The 21,638-nt window shown below is 39.2% G+C and overlaps 1 protein-coding gene across 5 annotated transcripts in view; it reads right to left on the bottom strand.

Moving 5' to 3' along the window:
- The window catches only part of MACROD2 (mono-ADP ribosylhydrolase 2), a 1,913,815-nt gene that overhangs the window by 792,470 nt on the left and 1,099,707 nt on the right, over positions 1–21,638 (bottom strand). For all 5 annotated transcript variants that reach the window (XM_084774709.1, XM_084774708.1, XM_084774707.1 and 2 more), the window contains exon 6: positions 1,581–1,702. In XM_084774709.1, coding sequence (XP_084630835.1) covers positions 1,581–1,702 — 122 coding nt within the window. The remainder of the gene's footprint in view (positions 1–1,580; positions 1,703–21,638) is intronic.

The following is a 21,638-nucleotide window of genomic DNA, read 5'->3' on the forward strand; positions in this document are numbered from 1 at the left end:
AGCCAGGTGGGTCTGTGTCCTAGTTACTTATCTGTGAACTTGACAAAGCCTAGAGTCACCTAAGATGTGAGTCTCAGTTGAGGGATTGTAAGACCAGATTGGCCCATGAGCATTTCTGTCAGGGACTGTCTTTATTGCTATTTGTAATAGGAAGGCAGCCTGCTGTACATAGCATGACTCTGTAGTCCTGGGGCTATATAAGAAAGCTAGCTAAGCAAAAGCCTGTGAGTGAACCAGAAAGCAGCGGTCCTCTATGGTTTCTGCTTTCAACTTCCTGCTTGAGTTCATGCCATGACTTCCATTGATGCTGCATTCATAGGTCCAAACCCCTCTTTCTCCACTAAGGAGTTTTTGTTTAGAATATCTTACCACAGCAGCAGAAAGGAAACCAGAACAGACTATAACTGTAGTACTGGGGAGGAGGATCCCAGTTAGCCAATCTGAGTAAGAGAATTGCTTTCAAAAAATAAGAGGAAGACACCCTACTGTTGACCTATGGCCCACACATCACACTCATGGATGCAGATACCTGTATGCACATCACACACATACACACACACACACACACACACACACACACACACACACACACACATTATGAGGCTTTAGGTACTGATTAATTTACAAACAAACTTTTTTTAAATAAAAAGGTTACATAAATTATATAGATACATAAATACATGTATGTCAATATTATGCAAGTATTATAAGGTATAATTGGCTTGTGAAATATCTCCTTATAGCAAGCAAACCTTGCCATGGTACAATGAAAAGAAAAAAGACTCTATAATTACAGCCATGCTAATCACCTGTGGCTTTCCATATGCATGCTCCATTTAAGTTCTCGCAAGCTGTACAACCACCACTTGTGTGAATTCCCAAGCAATGCTGAGGTCTAGTTAACCTGATGAGATCTCAAAAAGTGTAACTTTTGCCCACCCTACACCTTCGGCAAGGTTTAATCTCTATGGACTTAACAACATCAAAGGTCGTAGCCAAATTAACTTATTCCAGGGCAAATTAATTTAGTTTTGGGTATTTATAATGTATAATGCTCAGAGTTCTGTTTTTCTGGCATAATTGAGATCTAATAAAGTCAGGGAATGCTGAGAAAAAGAAAAACAGATAAATACTTCTAAAGCCAGCTTTCTCTCTGAACAATGTTGAGAAAAGAGATGAGACACACATTTTCTGAATTTCCTCGGTCTAACCTGATAGACAAGGGTGTGACAGCCTTAACTACAGGTTATCAGGTTATGGGGAGGAAAACGAGCCCGAAAGAATAACAGTGTTCAGGGAAAATGCATGGAGTAAGCTTCGGAATGTGAACTGACTCTGCAGAGACTTATGCAGATACAGGCACGCATAGACAGACACAAGGGCTTCGGCTTACGCTGACGCGGTAACCATGTGCGCACACTGCCAATGTGAAAGAAGTGTCCCAGAGTATGATAAGCTCAGCACTGGCTGTTTTCTTGCATAAAGCCTGAGAAGGCATGTAACAAGAAAACAAAAACAAAAGGCAAACAAGCACTCCCTCCAAAAACAACAACAACAACAAAAACCTCTGAGGTACTTACAACTGATCGGAGGTTATTTTCTTTCACAAGCTTCAAAGATGATTGATAGCAATTAGCAAGGTCTTCCTTGTGGGAACCATTAATGTGACCTCTGGCTATGGGTCCTACAGTATGGATGACATCTGTAAATGCAAAAGAAAGGAGAAGAGGGTAAGTGAAGCACTATTTACTCTTCACACAACTGGCGCTTTATTTATTTTAGATATTAGTTTTGGGGCCTGGAGACAGGCAAGCTAAGAAATGTAGATGACATAAATGCTCCATTGTAAAAGATTCCAGGGACCATAGCTTCTTAGAGCAGGCCACCTACGCAGGAAGGTGACACCAGAGAAAGGAATTTCACTACCATTGAACTCTTCCAAGGGCACTGGTCAGGTCCAAGTGTGACAGATTATTGTATAAGATGTGCATAATTGGTACCCTGGCAGAAGACAAATCCTTGGTGGGACATAAAGCGAGAAATAATTGCCTGCAAAATGAGCATCCAAGTTGACAGGGGAAGGAAGAGGCTGTGCTAGACACAGCTTTCCTTGTGAATAAGACATCATAGGATATAAAGAGGTTCTTGAAAACATCACCGAGAGAATTTTATTGCAATCACAATCCTAACATGAAAAATTTCAAATTACTACTAAGAGTTTTAAAGTGTTCAGTCTTCACAAACATCAGCAGTGCTACACATTACCGGATGCCTCCTATCGGGGTTTGTTTGTTTGGTTTGGTTTGGTTTTGTTTCTTTCTGAGACAGGGTCTCTCTGTGTAGCCCTGGCTGTCCTGTACTCACTTTGTAGACCAGGCTGGCCTCAAACTCATAGTGGTCAGCCTGTCTCTGTTCCCCTGAGGGTTTAAAACAAAAATTTGACTATTTTGATTTTCGCATATAAACCTCAAACACTCTGCTATTTTCCCCCATTTTTATGCACACATAAACTCTTTTTCAAAGTGCTGGGGTTGGCCCCAGAGCCTTGTGCATGCTAAGCACACATGCTACCACTTGATTTACAGCTCCAGATCTCACACTTGTAAGTTTTTAAATTTAGGGGCGCTACAGAATAAGATTATCCTCATTTCGCAGTAAAAAAAAAAAAGATTGGAAGAAATCAAATTTTGATCCAAATTACTTCAAATACTTTGTAAATTTTGTTTCCTGGTTTTATATGTTAATTGAATTATTATGACATTTCGCTGACATAAGTTACAAGAACTAATCAAGTTTGATCAAAGAGATAAATTTTGGTCTGTATTACCAGACTATTATAATGAAATGAAGTTATTTACTTTGGCTAATCAGTACCACTTAGTTTTAACAAGGATAAGAATAAGAATGCTCTGTAAAACAGGAATATGGCACAGTTAAGATTGCACGTAAAATTTGAATTGAGACCCGTAAACCAACATGATTGGGGGAAAAGCTTTGCTGCTTCCTTACTAAATATTGAGACTATTATATGATATTTGAGAAAGGCCTTCCAAGCGTGGATCTCAATGATTAATTCTAAAACAATATTTAAACTCTTGCCAGACAATATTAAAGATGATGATGTATGATCAAAGCCGGCAGAAAATCTGCACCCCTGAGTTCACGCAGATGTTATTTCACAGGTGGGCCTGGTTCTCATTGTAGTGGTAATGGCCCCAGCAGAGAGACAGAGAATACAGTGAAATGAGGTGGTGCACAAAGCATACAATTATATAATTATTTTGCAATAAAAATACCACAAACTACATATGTTCAGAAAATAGGAGCTTTGTATCCTATGTAATAAACTTTCACATGCATATGCTATATTAGCTACCGTTTTTAGTGGATGCTAAACTACAGGGGAACAGGACCCTGCTTTGTTTTATCTCTTGTGGTTACTTGCTTGTGCCCAGCTATGATATTCCTAAGCTTTTGGCCAGGTTGTAGGGCCACTTTGGCATTCTCCTTCTTATTGAACAAGCTGAGGCCTGGTTTCACTGGACACAGCTTCCCAAAGGAACAGCGAGACACAGCCGGGCTCTCCTTGTTCGTGAACAGGGATGATGGAGAAGCACCTCTCACACGAGGCTCAGAAAGCTGTGCCGACTTCTTCCAAGGAAATAAAGGTCTTAGTGGGTAGAACCATGGTGGGGAGGAACCCGTGGGAACAGGTGGTGGTGACAAAATAAAACCGCTTCCCGTGCTTTCTTTTAGCCATTAATGTTTGTATAAGTAAAATGGGGCTTTTGAAAAGTGGTTCCATGTGTTTCTGCAGCTCTCTGTTTCATTGAAAAGTCTGAGAAGAAACAGCCTATAAACAAGCTTCCCTAATATCAAGACATCGATCCCTGTATTTTATGCTGTATATTAAATTTGCAGCATCTAAGATCAAGTGCTTTTATTGACCAACACAATGACCTCTCAGATTCACAAAGCTGGGGGGGAATCGATATGAGGCTTCAAGAGAAATTTCTTTCATTATCTTAATTGTTCATTTTACTTATTAGTAACGACTCTTCATTGAGTTCCATTTTTTTTTCCTGTTATAAATTACAGTCAGGTAGACTGCTTCTAACTTCAGTTCCACCTCTGAGTGATCAAGTGTCCAGACCAAGTCATCATTTTCATGGGTCCCTGACTTGGTTTCCTTATTTGTAAAACAAATCAGCTGTCTTTTTGATGTAATTTCTTCAGTGTTATTCAGCGCCATTAGTATTCAGCATTTTAATAGAGGCAGACATAGCACAGAATGATATAGGGACAAAAACAAACAAAACAAAACAAAAACAAAAACAAAAGCAAATCAACAATACTTGAACATGGTTAGGGGGCTCAAAAGTTATCACAAGAATTCTTTTAAATATACCAAATACCATAGGCTAGCCTTTAACAATAGCAGTTTAAAATTCTTTGATTGAATACATTAGAAATAAAAATTTAAAACAAACAGATCCTATATTATCAATGATCCTTTTTAGCAATTTATATTTTCAAAACAGATATGCAAATATCCACAGGCAATGCTCCACTTTAAGACCAGATTATGGATCTCTTGGGATGGATAATTAAATTAGAATTTTTAAACCCAATGCTTCATAACTGGCAAGAGTCACAAAATGATACATATAATTTTCCACAGAAGGAGCTGCAGCATCTAAGGGACCTTCCGCACATAAGTGGGAACATAGAAAGAACATTTTGCTTTCAATCTTGGCATCTGACAACCTCCCAGAGGGCCCACGTCTTGTCATCATGTGCTGTACGAACTTGGGCAAATCTCTTTCCTTTCTGGGTCTCAGTCTTCAAAGCTAAAGGCAGGTGTGTTGGTCACATCTTTTTGTTGCTGTGACAAATCCCTGAGAGATATTCCTTAGAAGAAGAAACATTTATCTTGGAGGGACAATTCAAAGGCTTTGGCCAATTGAGTGCTGTACTGTGCCCAAGCAGAGGCAGAAAGTCATCTCACATGTGTGTTACAGTATGTGGTGGAGGAGAATGCTTACCCATGGCAACCAGAAAGCAGAGGAAGGAGAAAGGGCAGGAGACAGTATAGGTAGCTGAAGGACACACCCACTTTCTCTAATGAGCACCTCGGTCTTATTTTTCACTATGTCTTAGTGTTTCTATTATGTTACCGATCCATCCAATCACTTCCCAAAGCCCATAACATGGCCCCCAAGACTCACCACACAAAATGAGAGGGGGCATTTCATATTCAAAGCACAAATATGGAGTTGAGTAATAATCTTTGTAAATGTCAGGCCCATGTCTTTTTCTATGGGCTTATCAGGAAAGAATGACGGTATAGAGCCTGAATAGTCTAATTCATTATCATCCAGATAAATGACCATCAATTATAATACAAGTTAAACAAGTATGTCTACATAGTGAAGTGTAATTGGCATTGTCCACAAAGAGAGTGATTTAACCACACACCTGTCCAAACCACAATTGTACATTCATTAGCTATAGTGGTATATTTCTAGGACTGCTTCCTATGAAAAAATATATATATATGACTATTTAAACATGTCTTTTATGACAATATTGGGTGACATAGGCAAAGCTCAAAAACAGCCTAGATGTCCATCTGTAGAAGACTAGTTCACTACTAGTGCATTTTTACCAACCTACACTATGTTTCTATAAGTAAGAACATAGAAGGATATAAAAAGTTATTCAAGATAAGGCAAACAGCAACTCCAAAAGGGACAAATGAAATTATGCCAAGCATGCTACTAGGTGTCACACACATTCAAAGCCACAGAAGAGAAAGCGTACTTAGTAATGGAACCAGGCATCTTTGGAAAGATAATAAGCAATTAAAGACAGAGGTTATGCAGTTGTCAAATTATGGAGGCTAAATCTATGAATGTGGATATGAATTGAAGACTTTTTATTATATACTTACTTTACTTTTTCTAATATTAACACTTTTTATGTGTATGGGTGTTCTGTCTACATGTATGCTTTCGTTTCATGTGTGCCTGCAGTTCATGCAGGTTAGAGAATGCATCAGATGACTCGGTACTGTATTTACTGATGGTTTCTAGATGCCATGTGCCAAAAGTGTTCTTCACCGCTGAATCATCTCTCCAGTTCCACATGCCTGTATATAAAATTCAATTTATATAAGGGAAAATTATATACTAGAAAATGAAAATATTTCTTGATCCTGTTTACCTGATTTGTACAACAATGCTAATTCATATTTCAAAGATAAGCTTCTTTTTTATTATAAAGACAAAAATGTTCTTAATGAAAATCCAACAGTGAACCTACCAGGTATATCTTGGGTTTATTTTGCTGCCATCAATTATTTCTCTCTATCAAAATATTTTCAGGTAAGCATAGGTTATAGGCGGCACATAAAGGGGAAGGTTTCTGTACAATGTTTCAGGAAATAGAATACTTATTTTCATTTCACCATTAAACTCACATTCAAGCATGTTTAAGTAAACGTATTCTTCCTTTTACTATAAATGAGCATTTTTATCTTACATGATTAGCATCTACCTTGAAAGTTTTACTATAGCTAAAATAAGCAAACTGAATTGTCCATAGTCATAAAGTAATATGTTTCAGAATTGTCTCAATAGCCAAAAGATTTAAAATAACTGCCAAGAACTTTTAGAGATAAAGAGGGTAATACAGAAAAAAGTCTTGTCTTCCATGTTTAGGGAACCAAGTTCTGTGCCCAAAGCCACACATCAATGTGGAGAGATATACTATCACAAGTTAAGGTTATTCTCAATAAATGTTTCCAAGGTCACTACAGACAGATGGAAATGATTTGTATTTGTTTATGTGCTATGTGCTTACAACGAATCTCACTACCTGACCCTTCAATTTGCATACATTCAATGCCTGGTTATCCACAGCTATATAAAAGGTTACTGCAAAACATGGCGGCTTAATGTAACAATCATTTCTCCATGGTTTTGTTATTTCCTATGTTCTTTGTTGGTCAGAAATTCTGAAAAAGAGCAAGCCAGGGGCGATTGCCTGGCATCTAGAATCCATCTCACTCCAGCAGTTGCTGCCAGCGCAGTGGCAGACAATCACGTGCAAGGGTTGGAGGGGTCCCGTTCTCCACTGAGTTAGTGGTTCTCCGTATGCAGGTTCTGCTTTTCTCACCACATGGCAACCACACAGCGTTTGACTTACACAACAGCTCAGCTTTCTAAAACCAAGAGCATGAGCCGGGCACCTTTTGCAGTGCAGCCTGGAAGGCACACAGCACCACTCACACTTTATTCTGTTGGTTGCAACTGCCATGGAGGATGTGGGGGAAACACCTTTCTTTCCGTTTTTCAACTTAAATGATACAATCCCTTTCTTTTGAGGAAAACAATAACAAAGCACTTGTCTACATATTTTTAAAAATCACAGTGCTTAGTTTTCCAGATGCAGTTCTGGGATACCCAGCTCTGCACATATGTATCAATTGTAAACTATGATATAAGGTAACTATGAACGCATAGAAAAGAATGATATTATTGATTTTATTACCAGTATAGCATTCTCTGGGCTATTATCTTAATAAGTCAATTGCTGATTCAATAAAAAGCTGGAGTCAGACAAAGACAGGAATCTGAGATGAATATATTTATTCATTGTCAACAAGATCTAGTTTGGAGACTGAGGTGTGACAGTAGCTCCTAGATTCAAATGTCTGGCTCTTTTGTATTAGAGTCTGGCAAGACATTGTGGACACAGGAAAGGTCAGGTATAGAGGTTATAGAATCAGCATTATAAGTCTCTAGGAGCTGTCATATGATTCCCCCCTCCCCAGAGTGTCTACCATCACATTCAAGGAAGGAAAGGCAGCCTTTGAGCACTGCTCTCATTTCCCTGATGAAAGCCAAGAGAACAGAAATGCAATTTGTACATTTAATCAACATTTCAAATGCAGCTCCTTGAAAAGGTGTGGAAAATGAGGGGGCAGGCCCTTTTGTGTCTCATCAGACTCAAGTGTGGCAAGACAAATGGAACCTTTTCTGTTCATCTGTTTCTGAAATCAATCAGCTGATAAATCAGCTCTTGTTTTGAAGCCCTGTACTTCCCCCATCCCAATTTATCCTGGGAAATTAATCTGAACTACATAGAAAAGGAAGGTAGTGTAAAAGGCTGCCTTTAAGGGAGTACACAAATGATCCCCTCGTCATTTCCAAAAGTATAACTTGAAAAATGTGTGAATAGAATACCTAATAAATACTCAAAGTAGTAGAGCTATTTACATAGATTCAATCAGACTTATGCTTGGCAAAACAAATGGGGCTAAAACATTCTGTGAAAAAAATATTAGCATAATGAATTTTAAAACAAATATGAGAGTACATATACGTGGCTCTCATCATTTTCTATTTGAGGAGTGACTGTGCTACATTCATACTGTTAATGACTAGTCAGACCAAGTATAGAATCAATTACATATTACTTTCATTCACTCTACTCTTGTATTCATAAGTATAATCGGTCCATCTAACAGTCTGCATAATGATGCCATGCCCTGTCAATCATATTCAAATCACATGAATTTTAAGGAGAAAGCCAGCCCGTGGAATTAAATTGATTTTCTTTGCTAGAGATAGGACCAGAAAACCAAGCACTAAAAGTACTATTTGTAAATCTTATTGACCAATTTATATGATAAGCGACACCAATCTATGACCTGAAAGAGAATACTTCAAGTTCAGTTAACAGGAAATTGAATTACCACCTGATGGCATTACACAATAAATGCTGCTTTTTTTCTTCCCGTATAGGTCAATGTTTTCATATAAATGTTTTATAAAGCTTAGACTTTTTTTTATTATATTTCCAGAAACAAGCAATTGTTCGCAAAATGTTCCTTTCAAAAGTGCAGCAGACTTCAGTAATAATATAAGTCAGCTCTTGCCTTACATCAGATTTTGGAGTGTGGATTATTTATTCTTGTATGTTTTCCTTAGTTGGATGATGAGTTTCTATGTCCACAGAGAGCATAACCATCCATCTTCTTGCATGAGTTAGTGAACTGCCTTTTATTTTTCTCTAAAAGAATGGCTTTTGGTTTATTTGCTCATCCTCCTGGGTGCTATAACTGCCTATGTCTAAGATTAAACAATTAGCTTATAACCAATATTTGCATTTTTCAGTTGATGGACACACATAGATAGCTAACATACTAAAAAGATTTCAAAGCTCATTAGTATGTACCAACCTCAACTGGAGGGTTGGTTTTATTTTTACATGAGATTGCATTAACAGTGTTATGTTTGGGACATCATATGCTAAAGACATGTCTTATATTTCATTGACTTCAAAACTATGAGGTTTTCAGCTTAAGTTATAAGATATTATTCAATCACATTGTGCCCAAATGCCTTCTATATTTTAAAAAATGTAAGCAACAAAGTTTATCCTTAATTTTGCATTAGTTTCCTCCTCTTATCAAAGATCTATTTAAGACTGTCCTGTTCAAAAAGTTCAAAAAGTTGACTCCGCTAATGGAACTGAGTCTTGCTTTAAACTGAGTTCTTACAATTGGCCATTAAACATAATAGAGATTGTGATGTGTACAGAGAGAAATCCTAAAGTCAACCGCTTGATATCTTTGAAATTCCACAGGGTACTGGGGGGCATTTAGATTATAATAGTGTTGTTTCTAATAAGATATAGGTCATGGAGGGAGTATGGGAGGCTCTACTCCCCACAAAAATCCCAGCATTCAAAATCAATTTACAGAGGAGATCCAAGATGGCGGCGAGCAGTATGGACCGTGTTTGAAAGCTCCAGTGAACAATTCAGGGAATTGCACAGATTTCTGAGCCAGGAACGCCAAGGTCCCCACACCATGGCAGCAGAAGTGCTCCACGGTTCGGAGGGATCAGGGTGCGGAGGACCTGCTTGCCCCTGCACACGGGAGGAGCGAGGACTTTCTCGGATCAGAGCAGCAGCAGCAGAGACAGCAGTGCCACCAGCAGCATCAGCGGCACCAGCGGCGGTAGCTGAGGTTTGCAGCTCAAAGCCTTCCAGTGGAGGCGATTGGTGTGGTGGACGGTGGGAGTTGCTGCGGGAGAGGGGACTCTGGACAGGATTTGGGTTGTGTGGTGCCTTGAGACCCAAACTAGACTCAGCAGACAGTTCAGCCCCAGAGTCCTGGGTTTGCTCAGTGAGCTGTGCCGTGGAGAAGCTGGCTCAGCTCAGCAAGCAATTCTGCCCGAGGCACAGCTCCCCTGCTGTGACACAGGTTGGGCAGAGTGCTAACTTCCACCCTAGGCTCCAGCTCAGCACAGCCGCAGTTTTCCTCTGTGACACAAGCTGGGCGGAGCGCTCAGTTCTACCCTAAGTGCTTGCTCAGCGCAGCCGCAGTTTTCCTACTGTGACGCAAGCTGGGCAGAGTGCTCACTTCTACCCTAGGTGCTTGCTCAGCGCAGTCGCAGTTTCCCTGCTGTGACGCAAGCTGGGCGGAGCGCTCACTTCCACCCTAGGTGCTTGCTCAGTGCAGTCGCAGTTCTCCTGCTGTGACGCAGGCTGGGTGGAGAGCTCACTTCCACCCTAGGCGATTGCTCAGTGCAGTCACAGTTCTCCTCTGTGGCAGACGGTTCAGGCCCTGAGAAACTAGCTAAGCTCGACGCGTGGTTCGGGCCCAGTATCCCTGGCTGGACTTGGCAGGGGACCCAAAAGGTTGTGGATACCTTGGCCTGATCCAACGATCATTCAGAGACCCAGAATGATTGCAGGACCCACAGCAAAGGGGAACTGAGGATCACTGGCTGTGAGAGCCCAAAACTACAGGGCTAACCTCCTGCCATCCACACCAGTGAAGTATCAGGGCTTCCAGCCTACAGAGATTGTGAGAAAACAAGTGAATCTATCATCAGACTCCCTCCACTCAACTCTGGAAGTTACCCAACAAAAACAGAGATGGCAAGATGTCTAAAGCACAGCGTAAAAGCATACGCAAAAACCCCCAGAACAACATGGCGTCTCCAATTCCCAGCTATCCCAAAGAAAACAACCCAGAGAACTCAAATACAACAGAAACACAAGAAAATGACCTCAAATCCTTGGTAATGAGGATGATAACGGAGGAAACAAATAAAATTAGAAATCAGATGCAGGAAGACGCAGCCAAGCAGGTGCGAGACATAAAAGAAGCACATAGAGTGGAACTGAAAAATTTTCAGGAAAATGTAAACAACCAGATGAAAGAAATAAAAAAATCCATTCAAGATATGAAGATGAAAATGGATTCCATGATAAACACATAGACAGAAGAAAAACGAGAATGTGAGGCCTCAGAGAAGAAGGTGAATGACACAGTGCTGAGCTTTTCCAACAGAATCCAAGAGATGGAAGAACGGATCTCAAGTCTAGAAGATACAATAACAGATCTTGAAGCAACCATTAAAGAAAATGCCAAATCTGGAAAACTCCTGACACAAAACATCCAAGAAATTAAGGACACCATGAAAAGAAGAAATCTGAGGATAATAGGCATTGAAGAAAGAGAAGATATCAGACTCCAAGGCCCAGAAACTCTTCTCAACAAAATCATAGAAGAGAATTTCTCCAATCTAAAGAAAGAGATGCCTATAAACATACAAGAGGCATACAGAACACCAAATAGAATTGACCAGAAAAGAAAAACTGCCCGTCACATAATAATCAAACACAAAACATACAGAACAAAGAAAAAATATTAAAAGCTGTAAGGGAAAAGGGCCAAATAACATTTAATGGCAAACCTATCAGAATTACACCCGACTTCTCAGCAGAGACCATCAAAGCCAGAAGGGCCTGGACAGAGATCCTGCAAACCCTAAGAGACCACAGATGCCAGGCCAGACTACTTTACCCAGCAAAACTATCAATAAACATTGATGGAGAAAACAAAATATTCCATGACAAAACCAAATTCAAACAGTACCTATCCACAAATCAAGCTTTACAGAAGGTACTAGAAGGAAAACTCCATCCCAAAGGGTCAAGCTACAACCAAAACTACTCAGGAAATAGATAACTATACCATGGCAAAAACACAACTACACAAACGCTCGACTGGAACCAACACCAAAATTAAGACTCTTAATAGTAACTAGTCATTAATATCTCTCAACATCAATGGTCTCAATTCTCCAATAAAAAGACACAGACTAACTGAATGGGTGCATAAACAGGATCCAACATTCTTCTGCATCCAAGAAACACATCTCACCCATAATGATAGGCATTACCTAAGGATAAAAGGTTGGAAAAAATATTCCAAGCAAATGGTCACAAGAAGCAAGCAGGCGTAGCCATTATAATATCGAACAAAATATACTTTCAACCAAGATTAATCAAAAGGGATGAGGATGGACACTTCATACTCATCAAAGCTAAAGTCAATCAAGATGACATCACAATCCTGAACATCTACGCCCCCAATACAAGGACACCCACATTTGTAAAAGATCTGCTAAAACGACTTAAACCACACATCGATCCCCACACAATAATAGTGGGAGACTTCAACACCCCACTCTCTCTGAAGGACAAGTCATTGAAACAGAAACTAAGCCAAGAAATAACATCATTAACCAATGCCATGGGTCAAATGGATCTAACAGATATCTATAGAACCTTTCACCCAAACAAGAAAGAATATACCTTCTTCTCTGCACCCCATGGAACCTTCTTCAAAATTGATCACATCGTAGTTCACAAAGCAAGCCTCAACAGATACAAGAGGATTGAAATAATACCTTGTATCCTATCAGATCATCTTGGGCTTAGGCTGCAATTCAACAACAACAGAAATAACAAAAAGCCTACACGTATGTGGAAACTAAACAACTCTCTGCTAAATGATACCTGGGTCAGGGAAGAAATAAAGAAAGAAATCAAGGAGTTTCTGAAATTCAATGAAAATGAAGGAACAACATACCCAAATTTGTGGGATACATTGAAAGCAGTGCTAAGAGGAAAATTCATAGCACTAAGTGCCTTTAAAAAGAAATTGGAAGCATCGCACATAAACACCTTAACGACACAACTGGAAGCCCTAGAAAAAAAAGAAGCAGAAACACCCAAAAGGAGTAGACATCTGGAAATAATCAAACTCAGGGGTGAAATTAACAAATTAGAAACTAAGAAAACAGTCCAAAGAATCAACAAAACCAAGAGCTGGTTCTTTGAAGAAAATCAACAAGATAGACAGACCTTTTGCCAAACTAACTAAAAGGCAGAGAGACAGTATTGAAATCAACAAAATCAGAAATGAAAAGGGAGACATAACAACAGACACTGAAGAAATACAAAGAATCATAAGATCCTACTTTGAAGGCATATATGCCACAAAATTTGAAAATCTAAGGGAAATAGATGACTTTCTTGATCAATTTCACTTGCCAAAGTTGAGTGAAGAACAGATAAACAAGCTAAATAGTCCCATTTCCCCTACAGAAACTGAAGCGATCATTGATAGTCTCCCAACCAAAAAAAGCCCAGGGCCAGATGGTTTCAGTGCAGAATTCTACCAGACCTTCAAGGGCGAGCTAATACCGATACTCTTCAAGCTACTCCAAAAGATAGAAAGGGATGGAACATTACCAAATTCATTTTATGAGGCCATAGTTTCATTGATACCTAAACCTAACAAAGACTCAACAAAGAAAGAGAATTTCAGACCAATTTCTCTGATGAACATCGATGCAAAAATACTAAATAAAATACTTGCAAAATGAATACAAGAGCACATCAAAGATATCATTCATCATGACCAAGTAGGCTTCATTCTAGGCATGCAGGGATGGTTTAATATATGGAAATCCATCAATGTAATCCACCACATAAACAAACTGAAAATAAAAAAACACATGATCATCTCTTTAGATGCAGAGAAAGCATTTGATAAAATCCAACACCCATTCATATTTAAAGTTTTAGAGAGATTGGGAATACAAGGCACTTTCCTCAACATAATAAAGGCTATATATAGGAAACCAATAGCCAAAATCAAAGTAAATGGTGAGATACTCAAGGAAATTCCTCTAAAATCAGGAACAAGGCAAGGCTGCCCACTCTCTCCATATCTCTTCAATATAGTACTCGAAGTTCTAGCCAGAGCAATAAGACAACAAAAAGAGATCAAGGGTATTCAAATGGGAAAGGAGGAAGTCAAATTATCCCTATTTGCAGATGATATGATAGCCTACATAAGTGACCCTCAAAATTCCACCAGAGAACTCCTACAGCTGATAAACACCTTCAGCAAATTGGCTGGATACAAAATTAACTCCAAAAAGTCTGTAGCCTTCCTATACACAAATGACAAGCTTGCAGAGGAAGAAATTAGGAAAACTACACCCTTCACATTAGCCACAAGCAATATAAAGTACTTAGGAGTTACTCTAACTAAGCAAGTGAAGGACTTGTTTGAAAAAAATTTCAAAACTCTAAAGAAAGAGATTGAATATGACATGAGAAGATGGAATGATCTTCCTTGCTCATGGATCGGGAGAATTAACATAATAAAAATGGCCATCCTACCAAAAGCAATCTACAGATTCAATGCAATCCCTATCAAAATACCTACACATTTTTTTAAAGACATTGAAAGTTCAATTCTGAACTTCATATGGAAAAACAAAAAGCCCAGAATAGCTAAAACAATCTTGTACAATAAAAGTTGCTCCGGAGGAGTCTCCATACCTGATCTCAAACTGTACTATAAAGCAATAGTAATTAAAACAGCATGGTACTGGCACAGCAACAGGCTGGTTGATCAGTGGAATCGAATCGAAGACCCAGATATGAATCCACACACATATGGTCACTTGATTTTCGACAAAGAAGCCAAATCCATTCAATGGAAAAAGGATAGCATCTTCAACAAATGGTGCTGGTCTAACTGGATGTCTATGTGTAAAAAAATGCAACTGGAACCATATTTGTCACCTTGTACAAAACTCAAATCCAAGTGGATTAAAGACCTCAACATAAAACCAGAGACACTAAGTCACTTAGAAGAAAAAGTGGGGAAGAGCCTGGAACATATTGGCACAGGAGACAACTTCCTGAACAGAACACCAACAGCCCAGGCATTAATGTCAACAATTAATAAATGGGACCTCATGAGGCTGAGAAGCTTCTGTAAGGCAGGAGACACTGTCAAGAGAACAAAGCAACAGCCTACAAACTGGGAAAAGATCTTCACCAACCCTACATCTGACAAAGGTCTAATATCCAAAATATATAAAGAACTCAAGAAATTAAACACCACCAAACCAAATAACCCAATTAAGAAATGGGGCATGGAACTAAACAGAGAATTCTCAACGGAGGAATATCAAATGGCTGAGAAACACTTAAAGAAATGCTCAACCTCCTTAATCATCAGGGAAATGCAAATCAAAACAACTCTGAGATTCCATCTTACACCCATCAGAATGGCTAAGATCAAAAATTCAAGCAACACCACATGCTGGCGAGGATGTGGGGAGAGAGGAACACTCCTTCATTGCTGGTGGGAATGCAAACTAGTACAACCACTTTGGAAATCTATCTGGTGCTATCTCAGAAAAATGAGAATAGGGCTTCCTCAAGACCCAGCTATTCCACTCCTTGGAATATACCCAGAAGATGCTCCAGCACACAACAAGAAAATTTGCTCAACCATGTTCATAGCAGCCTTATTCATAATAGCCAGAACATGGAAACAGCCTAAGTGTCCCTCAGTAGAAGAATGGATAAAGAAACTGTAGTACATATACACTATGGAATACTATTCAGCTATTAAAAAACAAGGAATTCCCGAAATTTGTGGATAAATGGATTGAGCTAGAAATGATCATAATGAGTGGGTTAACCCAGAAGCAGAAAGACTCAAATGGTATATACTCACTTATATCTGCATATTAGCCCAAGGGGCATGTCCCACGAAAGCCTTCACTTACCAGGAAACTGAGACAGAGGGGAAGACATTCTAGTGGGACTCTAGATGAGAGAAGCATGGGAGAATGGCAAAGTAGAAGGATCCAGAGGGTCCTAGAAGCCTACCAGTAGAACATTATGATAGGCAGATTTGGGCCCAGGGGTCTCGCTCAAACTAAGGCACCAGCCAAGGACAATACGGGCAGTAAACCTTAAACCCCTACCCAGATCTAGACAATGGACAGAACATTCTCCACAGTAGAGTGGAGAGTGGGATATGACTTTCTCACATACTCTGGTGCCTCACCTTTGACCATGTCCCCTGGAGGGGGAGACCTGGTGGCACTCAGAGGAAGGACAGCAGGTTACCAAGAAGAGACTTGATACCCTATGAACATATACAGGGGGAGGTAATCCCCCTCCGGAACAGTCGTAGGGGAGGGGAATAAGGGAGAAATGGGAGGGAGGGAAGAATGGGAGGATACAAGGGATGGGATAACCATTGAGATGTAACAAGAATAAATTAATAAAGGAGAAAAAAATGAAAAAAAAGAATAAATAAATTTTTAAAAAGTGGTGCAAAAAAAATCAATTTACAATCAACTAAAAGAGAACATATCCTAGAAAGAAGTGAGTCTAAGACATTCTATTGCTTCCACAGTAGGGGTATGAGGAGAAAGATGCCCAGACAGACAATATGGCTTTTTCAAAGATGATAACGAGGCCTTTGTTTTACTTTAGGAAATGACAGTGACTTAGCTTTTGCAGAGACATGCAAAAACAGCAGTGTGTTCAGGGAGAAGACAAGCTTTAGAAACCCACGTGGTAGGCAAACATGAGTGAGTGTGAGGCTCTGGTGCAAGGGCAACTCTGAACACATTGACTCAGTGAGAACTGAGGGGTGTTGAGGGGGGTACATGAGCCACAACAGGTCCTGAGTGTGTACCTGTTCTCCCACCACCACAAGCCCAAGTCAGAAAGATTCTTCTGCAGTCGTTCACTCATCCATGGTTTCCATCTCTTAATCAAGAGAACTTACTAACAATGATATGTCACTGGGGTCTGAAGAGTCGTGGCTGGCTGGGAATCTCATCTTGCTCAGGCTAGTGATAAGACTCCTCTTGCCTTTCTTGCTCAGTGCTAGGATTGCAGCCTGAGACACCATGTCCAGGTGTGACAGGTGTATGAAGGAAGCATGCCATTCATTTTTACCATGTGGTTAATTTTTTTTCTCATTTCTATAAATGTCCTAAAATTTGGAGTACTATGTTCATGATCACTGCTTGTCTGTGAGCACTCCCCATTCCATGAGACCCAACAAGCATTTACCTTCTCTGAAGATGGGGTCCAAGATCCTACTCTAGGACTAATTTTCAACTACCTCTCTTCATTTCCTTTCTGATAACTTTATATTTGATGATTACTACTATCCCTTTTAACATTTCTTCAAAGACTGGTGTCTTCAGTAGTATGCCATTCTTTCCAGTGATTCCAAGCACTGCCTGTCATTGGAGACAATTAAATACCACTTTATATACATTTAGATGGTTTCTGAGACATTATGCGTCTGTGTCGCTATCTTGCTAAAGTACTGCCATGTTTCCCCTGCAGGGTAGATGACAGATCTCTGCCTGTTTTTCACAAAGCCAAGAAAGAACTCTAGGAGAACAGTTGCTTAATGGATATTTAGTGAATCTGCAAATGATTAAATAAAAGTTTATCCAATTGTCATCTGTCCAACTAGAGGTGATACAGGGGATGAGAGGAAATGATGAGGTGAAATGGGTCGTCTGGTCCAGGCAAGCAACGGAATCCAGTTACGCCGGTTCTTATCATTCAACATGAAGTTGTCCAGAACCAAAGAACTGTTTCCAAAGACTCACCCACACCCAGTAAGATATTTCCTAATAATTACACTGTGGATGATTGCAAGAATAAAGACTCCAAGAGCATTGTGTGATTAAAAAAAAAAGTTAGGAGATTCTTTCCAAAGAGTTTTCTGGAAGGAAAAGAAACCAAAAAAAACAATGAGGTGACTTCTTTTTCTTGCATTGCAAGGGACAATTAAATAAGTACAATTTCTAAAAGTGACATTTCCTTCATTTACATGTGGCTCCTGTCAGAATGAATTTCCTTTGTTTTAGAGAATGATTTTTGTTTTTGGAGTCATAAAAATGAAGTGTGACTCTATACACATATTTCCAAGGTATTAACAAGAGCAACATTCACAGTCCATTAAAGTGGGGGAGGGGACAGGGATCTTTGTATATAAGAAACCTCTATCTCCATTAAAATGAATCAGTGCTGGCGTCTTTCTGAGACTGTTCAGTGCATAGGTCAACTCGGAGGTGTACCGTGCCTAAACACTTGACATCTGTACTGCTTCTGAACATACGCAGCTCTACATGTGGCCTGCCACACCTACCATATTTTTCAGAGCATAGGACAAGCCTGACCATAAGGTCCACCCAGTTTTTAGATCAGTAAAACAAGAAAAACAGTAAAACCAGCAATTGGACCATAAGGTGCACCCTAATTTCCTCCCACTTTTGTTCTTGAGGAACACTTTCCTAGAAACTGAGAACATAATACTTGCAACATTATGTTGACATAACTTCTGAAACAATGTGTGCAAATTTTGGTGCTCAGAACTTGCATTATTCATAGATTCAACTTACATAAATGCAACAGTATGACCAAGGTGCAGGTAGAGTGAAAATGATAAAAAAGATTTCAGGCAGTTTCACTGGGCGCTTTCACAAGAGGTGTGTGTTCTAGCAGGCACAGGAACAGGCTGGTGACTCCAAGTTAGTCTAGAACCTTCCTCTCAAAAGGGACAAACTCATTCCATGGAGAAGCACTTGGATGGGTCGTCACTTTGGAACTGGGCCTTATCACTGTACAGACAGACACTTATGCAGGAGTTTATCATTCAAATGCAAACAGGACAGAAGAAATGACTTTACATAGCTGTCAAACTCAAACTCAGACTGGTCTCTTCTTTCTTTCTTTCTTTCTTTCTTTCTTTCTTTCTTTCTTTCTTTCTTTCTTTCAACAACAAAAGGAAAACCAGATGTATTAGATTTATTAAGAAATGGCATTTGCCAGTTACTGTTAGTGGGTTACGCTACTATAATAGCATTTGTTTTAACTCCCATCCAGACAGGCCATCATTCATATTTTGTGCCAGCTGTTTTCAGGTTTGGGCTCATTACTAGAGCTATTCAGAACACATTGTACCATGAGTGACAGGGAAACCCAATATGTTGAGTTTCTGGCACTTGAAATCCTGTTTTTATTGTTCAAGGTTCCCATCTTTGTCTGGCCTGTGTTATGGCTCAAGAAAATAGAAAAAAATTTAAATCTTTGCAAAATTGTTTGAAATTTTTTTATCTAATGTCATTTTTATATGGATTAACAAAGTTAGTTTAACTCAATGCAGCTGTTTTTTGTGCAATGTACAGCATTTGAAAAGATGTCTCTTTCTTCTTGTGCAAAGTGATGGCCATGAAAATTCTACCCTCTTATTTCTTGGGGAAGGAATACCTACAGAGTTTTCATAGATTCAAGGGTGAAAGTCTATGATCACTGCTATGAAGCTAGTTGTTTCTAGTGAGGGAAGAGCAGGGTAGAAGTAGGTTTTTAAAGTAAGAATTTACTACCAGACATTCAAAGAAGAGCTAATACCGGTACTCTACAAGCTACTCCAAAAGATAGAAACAGATGGAACATTACCAAATTCATTCTATGAGGCCACAATCACATCAATACCTAAACCCCACAAAGACCCCCACAAAGACCCCCCCAAAAAAGGAATTTCAGACCAATTTCTCTTATGAACATTGACACAAAAATACTCAATAAAATCCTTGCAAAACAAATATAAAAACATATCAGAGATATCATTCATCATGACCAGGTAGGCTTCATTCCAGGCATGCAGGGATGGTTTAATATAAAGAAATCTATCAATGTAATCCACAATATAAACAAACTGAAAGAAAAAAACCACATGATCATCTCCTTAGATGCTGAAAAAGCAATTGACAAAATCAAACACCCATTCGTGTTTAAAGTTCTGGAGAGATCAGGAATTCAAGGAACACACCTAAGCATAATAAAGGCTATATTCAGCAAGCCAATAGCCAACATCAAATTAAATGGAGAGGTACTCAAGAAAATTCCTCTAAAATTGAGGACCTGACAAGGCTGCCCACTTTCTCCATATATCTTCAATAGAGTTCTTGAAGTTCTAGCCAGAGCAATAAGACAGCACAAGGAGATCAAGGGGATCCAAATGGGAAAAGCAGAAGTCAAACTATCTCTATTTGTAGATGATATGGTAGTATATATAAGTTGACCCCCAAAATTCCACCAGAGAACTCCTACAGCTGATAAACACCTTCAGCAAATTGGCTGGATACAAAATTAACTCAAAAAAGTCATCAGCTTTCCTATATACAAGTGACAAACATGCAGAGGAAGAAATAGGAAAACTACACCCTTCATGATAGCCACAAGCAATATAAAATACTTAGGAGTAACTCTAACCAAGCAAGTGAAGGACTTGTTTGAAAAAAACTTTAAATCTCTGAAGAAAGAGTTTGAAGATGACATCAGAAGATAGAGGGATCTCCCTTGTTCATGGATAGGGAAAATTAACATAGTGAAAACAGCCTTATTACCAAAAGCAATCTACAGATTCAATGCAGTCCCTATCAAAATACTTACACAATTTTTAAAAAGACATTGAAAGATCAATTCTCAACTTCATATAGAGAAAGAAAAACCCAGAATAGCAAAAACAATCCTATAAAATAAAAGAACCTCTGGAGGAATCTCCATACCTGATATCAAGCTGTACTATAGAGCAACAGTAATTAAAACAGCATGGTACTGGCACAGCAATAGGCTGGTTGATCACTGGAATCGAATAGAAGACCCAGAAATGAATCCACACACATATGGTCACTTGATTTTTGGCAAAGAAACCAAATCTATCCAATGGAAAAAGGATAGCTTATTCAACAAATGGTGTCAACAGAACAAAGCGACAGCCTACAGACTGGGGAAAGATCTTCACCAACCCTACATCTGACAAAGGTCTAATACTCAAGAAATTAAATACCACCAAACCAAATAACCCAATTAAGAAATGGGGCTCAAAACTAAACAGAGAATTCTCAACAGAGGAATATTGAATGGCTGAGAAATACTTAAAGAAATGATCAACCTCCTTAGTCATCAGGGAAATGCAAATCAAAACAACTCTGAGATTCCATCTTATACCCATTAGAATGGCTAAGATAAAAAATTCAAGTGACACCACATGCTGGCGAGGATGTGGAGAAAGAGGAACACTCCTTCATTGCTGGTGGGAATGCAAACTAGTACAACCACTTTGGAAATCTATCTGGCACTATCTCAAAAAACTGGGAATAGGGCTTCCTCAAGACCCAGCTATTCTACTCCTTGGAATATACCCAGAAGATGCACCAGCACACAACAAGTACATATGCTCAGTTCACAGCAATGTTATTCATAATAGCCAGATCATGGAAACAACCTAAGTGTCCCTCAGTAGAAAAATGGATAAAGAAACTGTGGTACATTTACACTATGGAATAGTACTCAGCTATGAAAAACAAGGAATTGAGAAAATGTGTTGACAAATGGATTGAACTAGAAATGAT

Source organism: Acomys minous, assembly GCF_964271855.1.
Source record: "Acomys minous genome assembly, chromosome: 3".
Classification (NCBI taxonomy): Eukaryota; Metazoa; Chordata; class Mammalia; order Rodentia; family Muridae; genus Acomys; species Acomys minous.